The sequence below is a fragment of the Balaenoptera musculus genome, chromosome 9 (assembly GCF_009873245.2).
Source record: "Balaenoptera musculus isolate JJ_BM4_2016_0621 chromosome 9, mBalMus1.pri.v3, whole genome shotgun sequence".
Classification (NCBI taxonomy): Eukaryota; Metazoa; Chordata; class Mammalia; order Artiodactyla; family Balaenopteridae; genus Balaenoptera; species Balaenoptera musculus.
In genome coordinates this window covers 94,181,202-94,195,783 of record NC_045793.1, presented here as the reverse complement: position 1 = coordinate 94,195,783, position 14,582 = coordinate 94,181,202, and the positions used below count along the sequence as shown (strand labels likewise).

Here is a 14,582-nt window from a genome sequence, read left to right as displayed (position 1 = left end):
GGACCAGGGCTCGAACCCATGTCCCCTGCACTGGCAGGCGGATTCTTAACCACTGCGCCACCAGGGAAGCTCCTAACATGATGTATTTTGGAATCCTAAATTTCTGATTTCATTTTCATTTTGGCTAGTAAATATAGTTATTTTTTTCTCTCATCAAGCACCACATATGCATCTATATACAGGGTGTGGTAAGTGCTGGGGATATAATGATGAATAAGGTACTTTCCTGAATAAATTTGAAGTCTGAGGTACTCAAAGTGATGCAGAGGGAACACTGGGAAGGGCAACTACCTCTGCCTGAGAAAACTGAAATTTGAGCTCGTATTGACAGATAAATAGGAATTTGCTGGGAAGGAAGGATATGGAATAAAAGTATTCCAGGCAGAAGAGTCAGAGTGAATAACTTTAGGAGTTGTGGATTGTCCACAAAGCATTGGAGTAGTGTCCATAAAGAAGTGTAGTGTGTGTGTGTGTGTGTGTGTATATGTGTGTGTGTGTGTGTGTGTGCGCGTGCGTGCGGTGGAGAGGAGGCAGGATGGGAAATCAGACTGACAGTGCTGCTCGGGCCTGGAAATGAAACTCAAGTTTATCGTTTACCCAGTTGAAATAAGTAGTAATGAGCAGAACAAGAAAAAGTGCCGCTGCAGAAGGCAGGCAGAAGAAAGACTGTAAAAGTAGATGGCTCCTCGTGTCCAGTGATGGAGGAGACAGGTGGGAGGACTGAAAACCAGACAAGTGAGAGGACAAGTGTGTGAGTGAAAATCATACAACCAGGGCAGTCGTGTGATTTAGCAGCCACCAGTGACCTTAGCGAAAAGCAGTTTGAAGTTCAGGAGTGAATGGGGAGAAAGCAATTTGAGACAGTGACTGCGGACTCTTCTTCCAGTAGGTTTGTTGGGAAAAGGTAGTAAATGAGAGCAAAAGCAAGAAAAGCAACTATGGGGCGTGAAGTATCTTCATGATGGGAGATTTGAGAATTTCTGTAGAGCAAGAATTTTGATTGGTACTTTAAGATGGCATATGATATTTACTTCACCTACTGGTCTGAAATTAAGAATCTCTAAAATGCAAATCAAAACTCACACTGGTCAGAATGGCCATCATTAAAATGTCTACAAATAACAAATACTGGAGAGGGTGTGGAGAAAAGGGAACCCTCCTAGACACAATGCTGGAGAGGGTGTGGAGAAAAGGGAACCCTCCTAGAGGGGGAATGTAAATTAGTGCAGTCACTATGGAAAACAGATGAAGGTTCCTCAAAAAACTAAAAATAGAGTTGCCATATGATCCAACAATCCCACTCCTGGGCATGTATCTGGGCAGAACTGTAATTCAAAAAGATACATTCACCCCTATGTTCACAGCAGCACTATTTACAATAGCCAAGACATGGAAACAACCTAAATGTCCATTGACAGATGAATGGATAAAGATGTGGCATATATATATATATATATATATATATATAATGGACTACTACTCAGCCATAATAAAAAAGAATGAAATAATGCCATTTGAAGCAACATGGATAGACCTAGAGATTATCACACTAAGTGAAGTAAGTCAGAAAGAGAAAGACAAACACCATCTGATATCACTTGCATGTGGAATCTAAAATATGATGATACAAATGAACTTATCTATGAAACAGAAACAGTCTCAAAGACATGAGAACAGACTTGTGGTTGCCCAGGGGGAGGGATTGGGAGTTTGGGATTAGCAGATGCAAACTATTATATATAGAATGGATAAACAACAAGGTCCTACCGTATAGCCCAGGGAACTCTATTCAGTATCCTGTGATAAACCACAATTTAAAAGAATATAAAAAAAAGAATAAAAAAAAAGAATGTCTTGCTATATCTATTTCTCTGTGTCTTAGACTGGAACACAAAACTTTCGTTGAAGACAGATGAAAAGCACATCTTGGACTTGGCTCGAGGCTTTTACTTTGGTGCACCACGGAAGCAGTTAATAAGCAGCGCTAGGATATAAATGAGGTAAGGGTGCAGGCAGGTGAATTCAGCTGCCCACTTCTGCTTGTTCGTGTACCACAAAAAGTTTGGCGGCCTCAATACCTCTAGCTACTGAAATGCCAGAAAAGCATAGTATTGTGGGCTTAAAAAACAACAACAAATAAAAAACCCCCACATATGTCAGTATCTAGAAGTAATTTATTCAAGGTGAAAATTCTGTTTTTAAGGAAGCCACATCATCTAAGCCTAATGTCTAGGTCCTGCGTCTTCAAACTCTGCTGTGTCTGCTCTGGGGCAGTCTTGCTTTACATTTATCTTCATCTAGGGTCTTTTCATGGCAACACTTGGCAGGCCCAGAACATACGAGGCAAGGTAAAAGACACAAGGCAGGGTTTCTTTCCTTCGCTCTTGTTGGTTCTAATACAGAGGCTCATGAAACACAGGTATAATGAGCATTCCATTAATTTTCCTCTGCAGTCCAGGAACTTCTGTGCTTTTTTAAAGGGCAATGTAAGCTTAAGAGATGTTTTCAACCCAACAGCTTCATTCAACTCAGCTAATTCTCTTGAGTTCCTTTTCTACGAACATCTACACAAAAACAACCTATTTTCAATGGTGGCAAAGGGTGTTATCTTCAGGAAATTCTGTCAGGGTGAGCCCAGATAAAATCTCCAGATTTGCTGCACTCATGAAATTTTTACTCAGGGTGACTTCCTTGAGCTGTATTATTAAAGATGCGTATATTTCATATCTAATATGCAGGGCAGAGCAACATGAAGACTTCAGAGACTGCTTATAATATTCCATGTGGATTTGACATTTTTGCTGCATTCATAAATATGGAAAAAAGTATCTACATAACAAGACAAATCAGTAAATCTCTGAAATAGTGTTTACATCTGGAGAGGTACAATCACTTTTTTTTTAAAAAACCATCTGTTAAATGTCACTTGATATCTTCAGCACGTTTTAGTAAATCCTGACATACTTTATGGTCTTCTGATTTCAAATTTGTTGCTTCAATTTCGTAATGTCCTGTGAACTCTGAGGAGGTTGTAAGATCACAGCAGTACATTTTCTTAATCTCTTGAAACACCTCTTTTATCAGATAAGATTTTCTCAGGGTATCAGTCTTTAACAGTAGATGGCAGATATAAATTATGGCTATCAATGAGGGGCAATTATTTGGGTGCCTCTGAAGTCAGGCATGTTACATAAATTTGTGTTTCAGGCAAAAAAGTGATGAAAAATCCTTTCCTGATTTTATATGTTTAGGTCCTGGAGCATAAGTTTGAATCTCATTTTGTCTGTGCTAGACTAAGAATATTGCTACAAGATAATACAGAAGTCAGTGGCTTCAATGTTTTATTCCTAAATAAATATGAAGCAAAACTGCAGTTTAGGAACAATCTGGCACACTGTCAGGTAACGCTACTAACTCATTAAAACTTGGATACGCTAAATAAGTACTTTAGCATGAAATGTATTTTCTATATTTTTCATGGAATTGTGTCCTTACTTTTAATAAACACAAAAGTGAAACAAACTTTAACAAATATGGTATGATATCACTTATATGTGGAATCTAAAAAAATGATACAAATGAACTTATTTACAAAACAGAAATAGACTCACAGACATAGAAAACAAACTTACGGTTACCAAAAGGGAAAGAGGGGGCATAAATTAGAAGTTTGGGATTAACATATACACATTACTATATATAAAATAAACAAAAAGGACCTACTATATAGCACAGGGAACTCTATTCAATATTTTGTAATAACCTATAATGGAAAAAAATCTGAAAAAAAAATGTATAACTGAATCACTTTGCTGTATACCTGAAACATTATAAATCAATTATACCTCAATAAAAAAACTAAAACAAACTTTAGTATTTTAATTATCAGTATAAACATTTTTTCAGCTTTACACTTATTAGCCTCTTAATTTCAATATATATATGTCTACATATCTATATACATCTATGTGTGTCTATTTACAACTTTAGCCATTAGGTAATTTTTTGTAACTTTGGTCTGATTATAAGGTGAGGTCCTAATCACAAGACAATGTGCTAAGAGCAGAAGGTAGGGCTAAGTCCTTACAAAATAACATTTGATGCTTGAACCACAAGAGTTTGAACTCTGAGGGTCCACTTATACTTGGATTTTTTTTCAGTAGTAAATACTACAGTACCGTACCATCTGAGGTTGGGTGAATCTGAGACTCGCAACTGCAGGTATGGAGGGCCAGCTATAAGTAATATGCAGATTTTTGACTGCATGGTGGGTGGGTACCCCTAACACCTGTGCTGTTCAGGGGTTAACTGTAGTCTGATTCTTGTTCATTTCTGCTAATAATGAGTCCAAAAATGCTTGATTTTGCTCAGAAATTTGAAAATGATGACAACTGGAATTCCCGAGCATATCTTAAACCACATAAAAATTACCAGTGACAAAGAAAATAGGCTTATATTAAATAGTGTTAATTTTGAAGACATTTCAAACTTCCATGAAGGATAACCTTACAAGTGAAGTGTTCAATGTAGAAACCAGTACAAATTTTGGTTAGCTTGTTCAGAAACAAAATGTCCTAAGAATGTTCTGACTATTATTTTCATTATTAAAATGAAGATAATTTTTATAGTTGTTTGAGGTGCTGTAATATGTCTATTGATACTCCCAGCTGTTTTACCAAACTGGCTGTCTGTTCTAAAATCCAAGTGAGGCTTGGGCTTTCGGAATGTGCACGCTCCTGTGTTCTACAACATTTTAAAGATGAACAATCTACCCCACTAAGATTCTTGCTACAGTTTTTGTTAAACTCAGCATTATTTTCATAGAATCTTTCATCTTTAGCTTCATCAATCTTTTCCTCAGCTGGAGCTATATGACAAAGGTCCATATCCTGAATGGAGTCCAATAAATCTACAACATGGGGCTGTGGAGTGATTGATTTCAGATGTCTGAGCACATACTCTTCACACTGGCCAACTGCATCCAGAAGATTATTTATTTTACTGATCAAAGCCGCACTATTATCATGAAGGTGACACCAGGAGAGCAAAGCACTGAACAAAAATATAAGCAAGAGTTAAATAGAAAAAAAATTAAACAAAGACTTTTAGAATTTTTGATGCTAAGGCTTACACGTTTCTTTTCCAGATAACACCATGCAAAAATTATTAATAACAGTAATGCAAGTCAAAATCAGGAAAGTAATGATGGTAAAATAGGATTAAAAATATAAGGACAGTATCTTTCAATAGGAATTAAACAATTGGACTTAATCATATAAACTGTTTATAATTCATAACCCCTCCTTCACAGCTCTACATCCACTCTTCCTGATTTTAGATTTTTCCCCTTATGACTGTGTAGCTTCTGTTGAAGAAGGATACAACTAACAGAAAGATCTGAAAAATTAGTTTCTCCTTTAAGGACATCAACCACCTTCTAAACTAGTGACTCTCAATCTTGGATGCACATTAGGATCACCTGGGAAACTTTTAAACTTAGCAAGACTCAGGTCACACCTGAGACCAATTAAATCAGAATCTCTGGGGGTATTATTTTTTTAAAGCTTCCCAGCTGTAACAAGGTGCAACCAAGGTTGAAAACCACTGTTCTAACCATACAGCTGCTTGCCATCAAAACCGAAGGTTAGGGGAAAAAAAAAGTTTTGAGACAACTTCACCTTTCCAACTTTGTTACAGAGTAGACACTTTGCTGAGCTAACTAACAATTTTATTGAAGAAGGTTAGAATTCTTCTAGTCCTAATAATTATTTTTCTTTAATTTTTTAGTATAGACAGTTTTATTTTTTGACATTTCAGATCATTCACGTCATGAAATAATGGTTGTTGTGAAAAGTAATGATGTTTTAAAAAATGGAATCAATTGATGTAAGATTTAGCAGTAAGCTTTCTAAGCTTATAGAAGATTAACTTGATGTGATGATAAACATGTGATCATTTTCCTACTTTAGTATAGTATAAATGCTGATTCCCGACAGCTGAATTTTAGAAAACCTCAATGTAATGAATTTTTCTTTTGTTTTCACAACTTTTGTTTTATACCTTTTAAAAATGAGTGATTCCTTGAAGCATTTTGTTTTTCTCTATAGAGGGCAGTTTAAAAGGTATAAAGCATCAGAGAGGACAAGCCTGCCATGCTCCTAGCTCCATGTGCCATTTGATCACTTGGTTCTGATACATGCCATTATTGCTATGGAATCTTGACAGGTGTTCGAAATTTAGGACTAAAGTAAATGGAATCATTTTTCTGTTACCAGCTATAATTTTCATCATGTACTTCTAGTCTAGACGTCTGTTTTATTGTGTTCTGCTACAAGTGGAAGACTAAAAGCTTTATTCAAAACCTGAAGTTCTTTTTAATTACTTTGAGATACAGATTGGTGGTAGTTCAGGTAGCAAAAAATACACACCTTCCTATCATTTCTTTACAATAAAAGACAACACCTGGCTCACATATTAAAGTGGATGAACTTTTGCCTTTTTAAGGCGATTTTATTCTATGCTCTGCAGCACTCTTTTGTGGATTTAACACTAGGAAAAGCACTACACTTTAAATGCTTTATTTTTAGATATTACTTTAATAAAAATCCTCCAGTAGTACTGAGGTTAAAATAATTCAGCATTTAAGTTTTAAAAATTACCTCAATGTTCCTCTGAGTTGTCCATAGTTTATAATGACTTCTGCACCTTCCTTATAACCTTGATTGAAACCTTGTTGAAGAGTAACTGCTTTGCCAGCATCTATTCCATCTCTATAGCCTTCCTAAAAATAAGAAAGTAATGAAGAATTACAGTTGTAACTAACACCAAGTAAACCACTGTAGGTTTTTTTTTTTTGTAGGTTTTTCTAGAAAGTCATAGAACCAATTTGGAAGACTGATGAAACAGGCCTCTACTGGGTTATTTAACAACACGGTTCTAGAACATATGGCATAACCATACAACCAAAGTAGACTACACTTCTCATAAAAGTTTATTATTGGTTTATCCCATTTTTGAAGTCTGGACTTATTGGGCACATTTTTAAAAAATTAATTAATTTATTTATTAATTAATTTATTTTTGGCCACATTGGGTCTTCGTTGCTGCACATGGGCTTTCTCTAGTTGCGGCGAGCAGAGGACACTCTTCGTTGTGGTGAGCAGGCTTCTCATTGTAGTGGCTTCCCTTGTTGCGGAGCACGGGCTCTAGGCACACAGGCTTCAGCAGTTGTGGCACACAGGCTCAGTAGTTGTGGCTCGTGGGCTCAGTAGTTGTGGTGCATGGGCTCAGTAGTTGTGGCTCACGGGCTCTAGAGCGCAGGCTCAGTAGTTGTGGCGCATGGGCTTAGTTGCTCCGCGGCATGTGGGATCTTCCCGGGACCAGAGATGGAACCCGTGTCCCCTACGTTGGCAGGTGGATTCTCAACCACTGCGTTGGGCACATTTAAAAATACTGACTCTAGGGCTTTCCTGGTGGCACAGTGGTTGAGAGTCTGCCTGCCGGTGCAGGGGACACGGGTTCGAGCCCTGGTCTGGGAAGATCCCACATGCCGCAGAGCGACTAGGCCCGTGAGCCACAATTGCTGAGCCTGCGCGTCTGTAGCCTGTGCTCCGCAACAGGAGAGGCCGCCATAGTGAGAGGCCCGCGCACCGCGATGAAGAGTGGTCCCCGCTTGCCGCAACTAGAGAAAGTCCTCGCACAGAAACGAAGACCCAACACAGCCATCAATCAATCAATCAATCAATCAATAAATAAGCAACTTAACTTTGAAACATTACATAATTATCAAGGACCAGACTACAAAACCCACATCAACCTTTATTAAAAAAAAAAAATTAAAAAAATAAAATAAAATAAAATACTGACTCTATACAGTTTTACAAAACCCTGTGTTAGCAGTAGCTCCACAGAGAGGAAACATGGGGAATTACGTGTTTGGTCCCCTTAGCAACTGGACGGGTGTGGGTGGGTGACGCAGGGCAGTAAGGTCTTGGAACTGAAGTAGGAAAGAGGAAACTGGTTTAGCAAAAGGACCATGAGAGGTCTGGCTTGAGAAATTTTGCTTGATACCTAAATTCAAGTAAACTGCAAATCCTCTGTGGGCAGGGATTTTCTTGTCCCGCCCCAGCACTCAAAAGATGCTCGGTACGGACTGGCCTCGCCTCAGCCTTACGTAAAGCATTTCTGACACTGACAACGTGGTTGTTATGCTAAACAAGTACTATTTTACTGAAGCATTAAACAAGCGCAGATTTAGCGGCAACTTAATGGTTGGCAAGGATACTAGTTGGAATGGACCTCACCCTTCGGTCCTCCCCCTGAACTAGGCGCTGAAGGCTCCACCTGGAAACTGGGGGTGTGGTATTAAGCCGACTCTCAAAAGTGAGACAACTGAGAGATGGATAATTGACACCCGACAAATTAAAAAAACAAAACCAAACCCAACATGAATACTCCCTTACCTAGCCACCAGGGTTCCACGTTAGCTTCGTCTTATGCCCTTCGACAACATTCTTAAGTGCACTTTTTCCAGCTGTCCTGATTACCACCACTCCTAACTTTAGGCTCCCGAGCCCTTCAAGCAACCCATGTCAACTGCGTACATGTCCTCTGACAGCCATAATTAGACACATACAGTCAGTGTATACGTTTCTCCCCCATCCCCTTCCCTCTGATCCTCATCAAACTGAAATCTCTTCAAAGCCTAAGACAAAGTTTACTTTGTTCGCCGCCCCCCAGAGTCCAACGCGCCCCGCGGGCGCTCGAGGAACGCGTCCTGTGGTGTCGCGCGCTTTCAAGTAACCCACTGGGAAACCCTAGCGGGACGCGGGCAGCACTGCATGATGAGGGGGTAGGGAGGGCAGCGCCGGGCCGGGCCCGGACCATTCGGCCCTTTCCTCTCGGGTCCCCGCCTCTTCACAACGCCGTGCTCCTCTCCTCACAACCCGGTACAGCAAGGGACGCCCGCCCCCTCCACGCAGCTTTACTTTGACTCGTCTCTGCATGTGGCTCCGCCATTCCCGATGCACCAGGACCGACTCGTCAGCTTCCTCGTCAAAAACGTCCCCCTCCTCTCCAGGACCCTCGGCCAAAGGAGCGGCTCGAAACCACGACATCACTGAGGATTCCTCAGAGGCGCCGGCGCCGGAAACGCCGGCAACTCCTTCCGGTCCGAGGGGCGGGGGCGAAGACTGAGCGTGGGCGGGGGGCGGTGTGCCTCGCGGGATGGCTGCGCGTGCGCGTTGAAGTGCGCGTGGGTGTGCGCGGTGTTTCGACATTGGGAGGGCGTCCCAGGAGGGTTCTGGATCTGGGGAGGATGTTGGCTCCCGCCCGAGCCTTTTTGCTACCTGGTGTTGTGGGAGCTCCCTCGCTTGACTCGAAGTGTGGGCGTGCAGTTATTGTGGGCGAGGCGAATTCCTCCCAAGTGGGGCCTGTCCGACCTTGACCTCTGCAGAAGGCGGCGCCGACCCTCAGTGAAACCCTGTCCCTTCCCATCAAGGTCTCTACAGGGGTCGGGTTTTGGAGACGCGCGCGTTGACGAAACCTTTCAAGGTAGTTCTTTTGAGGGATTCCGTCTGTCTTAAAATCCCCCTCAGGGCTTCCCTGGTGGCACAGTGGTTAAGAATCCGCCTGCCAATGCAGGGGACATGGGTTCGAGCCCTGGTCCGGGAAGATCCCACATGCCTCAGCGCAAGTAAGCCCACGTGTCACAACTACTGAGCCTGCGCTCTAGAGCCCATGAGCCACAACTACTGAGCCTGCGTGCCACAACTACTGAAGCCTGTGCGCCTAGAGCCTGTGCTCCGCAACAAGAGAAGCCACTGCAATGAGAAGCCCACGCACAGCAATGAAGAGCTGCAACTAGAGAAAGCCTGCATGCAGCAACAAAGACCCAACTCAGCCAAAAATAAATAAATAAATAAATTTATTTTAATAAATAAATAAATAAAAATAAAATCCCCCTCAGTGCATTTAAAGGGTTGGACAGCCCAACTTTTTTAATTGTAGGAGTGTGGAATGAAGTACAATAAGATCAAAAAGTTAGATACTGCGGCCATTTTGAGATCAATAAATAAAGAGTGCATTTATAAAACGAATTGTATTTCTCATTGATTCACAGTATCTTGTGCTGACTCCAGTTCCTTCTCAACTGCCAGAAAAGACTATTGGTGAGGACGGGGACTTGTTTATCTGTATGTGCTCAGCACCAGCACCGTTCTGACCCATAGTAGATGTTGAAACAGATGTTAGTGAATGAATGGACACCAGCAGTATTCCTGTTTTGCCCTTTGTTTGCGTGCTCATGTGGTAATGATGACTTATTTAGCTAACATATTTTCTTGAAGAACTACCTTGTGCCAGGCACCGTTATAGGTTTTTGGGATACATCAGTGAACAACACAGACAAAAGTCCCAGTTCTGGTGGACTTGACATTCATGTAGAGTTGACAGAGGATAAACAATAAGCACTATATAAGTAAATTATACAGTTTTTTACAAGATCATAATAATGCTATGAAAAAAATTTAAAAGCAAGCAAAGTAAAGAGAGCTATATGAGTATGTGTGAGTGAGAGCGGTCAGGTGGTACAGGTTATAATTTTAAGTCTTCACAGAGAATTTTTTTGTATATATATTTTTAATATATGAAAAAATATATGATATATTTGGTAGGTTCATGGAATATGTATAAAAACATTGTATACTTTGCCACAAAAAATACCTTAATAAACTAAAAAGAATAGAGATTTTTACAGGTTATATTCTCTGATCATAATCCAACAAAATTGGTAATGAATAATAAAAATGACCCCAATAATTTTAACTATAATTTAAATATAATATTGGACATTATAAGCACCTTCCTAAATAACATTTGGATCAAAAAGGAAATAAAAATTAAAACAACATATTCAATAAACAATTGAAATCAGATACTTCCTACCAAAAAAACTTGGGAACAAATGAAAGCTATCCTATGAGGCAATTCTGTAGGCTTTAATGTCTTTATTATTAAAGAAGAAAGAAAAAAAAGACAAAATTATTATACATCTTAATTAGAAACAAAATGGTAGTAAGGGAAGCAATAAAGAAAACAATTGAAATTAATAAAATAGAAAAAAACCCCAAACCTCATTAGTAAATCCAAAAGCTGGTTCTTTGGAAATACCAATAAAACAGACAATCCTTTTTTGACCCTGATTAAAGACAAGAGAACAAAATTATACAAGATAGAAATGAGAAAGAAGGTAATGATAGAGGAGAAAATTCAAATATTATAAATCACTAACTAAAACTCAAGAGTAACACATCTGAAAACTTAGTTGATATGAATAACTTCCTAATAAAATTGATCCAACAAGTAGAAAACCTGAAGAAACTAATTACCATAGAAAAATTGGAGATTAAATATCTACTATAAAAAATAGCATGGAGACGACAATTTCACAGTTAAATGCTTGAAATCCTTTTTAATCTTTAAAGAATGATGGATAATTAAATGTTATTTTCTACTCTTCTAGGGCACAGAAAAAGAAACTCCCTAAATCATTTCATGAAACCAGATTTACTGTCACCTGCTAAAGCTAATATGAAAAAACCCCAAAGTTCAAGTTAGCTTATGAATATGTATTCAAAAGAGAATCCAGTACCTTATCAAAGGAATAATTCAAGAGGTTTTATTTCATGAAAACAAACTGTGCAATATTAGGAAATCTGTAAGTATATTTCATTGCATCAATTTAAAGGAGAAAAACTATATGTTGTACTAATAAAAGTGGAAACGTCATTTGAAAAATTTAAAAAATCATTATTAGCAAAACAAAATAGAAAGAATAGAAAGAAATTACAAATTGATAAGGACTTTATAAAAAAGTCCAACAGCAAGTACTATTCTAAACACTGAGATATTATGCTATTTCCTTTAAAGTAGGGAAAAGAGAAGACATCTGGTGATCACCATGATTATTCAAGATTCTTTTGGAGACTAGTGAATGCAAGAGAGAAGTAATCTGTATAAATGTTGGATAATAAGAGATGAAGTTATTTATTTGCTGTTTATGTGATTGTATGCCTAGAAAATCCAAAGGATTTTGGTTAAAAACAACTGAATAAGGGAATTTGATAAGGTCTCTGTATATAAGAAATATAAACAGACCAATAGCCTCTTTATTTTCTAACAGTAACCATTTAGAAATGTAGATGAGATAAATATTCCACTTGCAATACCAACAAATACTATTAGATATAGTCTTTATATATTCAGTATTTGGTATTTATTTAGTATAGCATTTATAAATGTTGGGAATACATTTTAAAAACTCAACTTTATTGAGGTATAATTTACATGTGGTAATATGCATACATTTTGAGTGTGCAGTTTGATGAGTTTTGACAAATATATATACCTGTGTAACCATCACCCAATCAAGATATAGAAATTTCCATCACCCTAGAAAATTCCCTCATACTTCTTTGCAGTCAATCATCAATGCCTCACAGAGGCAACCCCAATCTAATTTCTATCACTCAAGATTAGTTTTGCCAGTTTTAGAACTTCATAAAAATGGGATCACATATGTCCTTTTATGTATTTGGCTTCTTTGAGTCAACATAATGTTTTTGAGATTCATTCATGTGGTTGCATGTACCAGTAGGTTGTTCTTTGTTATTGCTAAGTACTCTTTTCATTGTATGGATATAGCATGGTTTGTCCATTCACTTGTTGTTGGACATTTGGACTGGCTGTCGTGAATAAAGCTGCTATGAACATTCTTGTACAGGTCATTTTGTGTACACATGTTTTCTCTAGGGTAAATATCTAGAAGTGGAATTGTTGAGTCAGGTGGTAAGTATAAATATAACTTTATAAGAAACTGCCGAACTGTTTTCCAAAGTGATTGTACCACTTACACCCCCACCAGCATCATATACGAGTGTCAGTTGCTCCACATCCTGTGGTTCCTCACTTGGAAAGAATTGTCAGTCTTTTTTTTTTTTTTTTTTAATCTTTTAAAAAATTAACCTAAGAAAACTGTAAAATTAAAAAAAATTAAAGTATAGTTGATTTACAATGTTGTGTTAGTTTTAGGTGTACCTCAAAGTGATTCCGTTATATATATATATGTATGTATGTATATATATATTGTTTTTTAGATTCTTTTCCATTATGGGGTATTATAAGTGTGTCCATAAAGCTCATAACTTAAAGCCCCATCCTGACAACAGATGGGCACCAAGGCAATTGCTACAGCTTATTCTTATATCCTTACTTTCAGTGAATAGATATTTATTGAGTGCCCAGTGAGACGGGGCCACGATACCCAGCAGTGTAAATAACAGATTTGCTTTCACCAAGCTTTCATCCTTAAGTTACCTGAATGGTGTTTGCATTCTGTGAAAGGCCTCTCCACGTTGCCTACGTCATCCTTGGCACATAACTTTTTTCACAGAAGGCAGCTCGATGCCCCAACAGCAACTATCCGCATAATCGGCAGGTTAATCAGCAGGTGAGCTCAGGTGCTCGCTGACTTGTGGAATCTTGTCGTGCGGACCGTGTGCCAGTATTGCTCTGGACTCATCACTGAAGAATGGCACTCTACTTGCATCCATGACCAGACTTGCGGCTTATACCTCAGCAATTTATTTAAATTATAAACCCCTCCAGTGCCCTTCAGTGGCCTCATCTGGGCTGTGCTGGCCCCCAGTGGGCAGGATGGGCATGAGGTGGGTGGCCAAGGACGCTGTGTCTGCACGGCTGCTGGAGGCACTGAGTGAGTCTGGGGCCAGCCTCCTGAGGTCTGCTGGGGCTGAGGCAGGAGGTACCATGGCTCAGCAGTGACCTAATTCCACAGGCAGCCTGAATGAGTAGGCGGAGCCTGTGTCAGTCCCTGGCCCAGCAGGCCTGGGCAGCTGCTATCTGATCCCAAGAAGGGGAGGAGCATGGGCCCTGCCCTAGACGGGACACAGCCGCCCAGCTGGGGCAGGGCCCACAGCACCTCGGGGCAGCTCAGGTTTGGCTAAGTTGCGGTGAGGGAGCTTCCTTTCTCCCTCCCAGCCTGGGGTTTAACCCGACCCCAGGGTTGTTCTCTGACACACACTCACACACACACACACACCTCGCTCCTCCTCCCACAGCTTAGCATGAATCTTTGCTTCTTATTTTCTTGATTTGTCTTTGTTGATGTTTTTATTTGGGGGCTGGCTGAGCCAAAGGGTCAGAAATCTGCCTTTGCCCACACCACTTGGCATTCTGGTTTTGGTGTATGCATAGTTTTGAGTTTTTCTATGCTGGTTGTATTTATATTAACCCCCTGGTTGGTGTACAAACTTGCTCAGTGCTTTACTGAACCAAGACCCTAGCAGATGACTCATCAGGGCCTTCAAGAAGCCCTGCCCATTTCCTGAGATTCAGAATCCAGAGGTGGCTGGCCTTGGTTTAGCTGCTTCCATGACATTTCCTTTTGAATATCTCCAAACCTTAAAGTGTAAAGATTTTGTCCGCACAGACAGACACACGTATGCTCCTGCTGCAGGCTGTCATGCACACTGAGACACTTTCAGCTCAGCTGTTTGTGGACAAGG

General features: G+C 39.6%; 1 protein-coding gene across 1 annotated transcript; it reads right to left on the bottom strand.

Annotated features, from left to right (window-relative positions):
* Positions 1-4,447: 4,447 nt before the first annotated feature.
* On the bottom strand, positions 4,448-9,172 carry YAE1 (YAE1 maturation factor of ABCE1). Its single transcript, XM_036864111.1, has 3 exons — positions 8,988-9,172; positions 6,660-6,781; positions 4,448-5,052 (listed from the first exon to the last, which is right to left on the bottom strand). The coding sequence occupies exons 1-3, from the start codon at positions 9,114-9,116 to the stop codon at positions 4,623-4,625; spliced, it is 681 nt and encodes a 226-aa protein (XP_036720006.1). The 5' UTR covers positions 9,117-9,172; the 3' UTR covers positions 4,448-4,622.
* Positions 9,173-14,582: the final 5,410 nt, after the last annotated feature.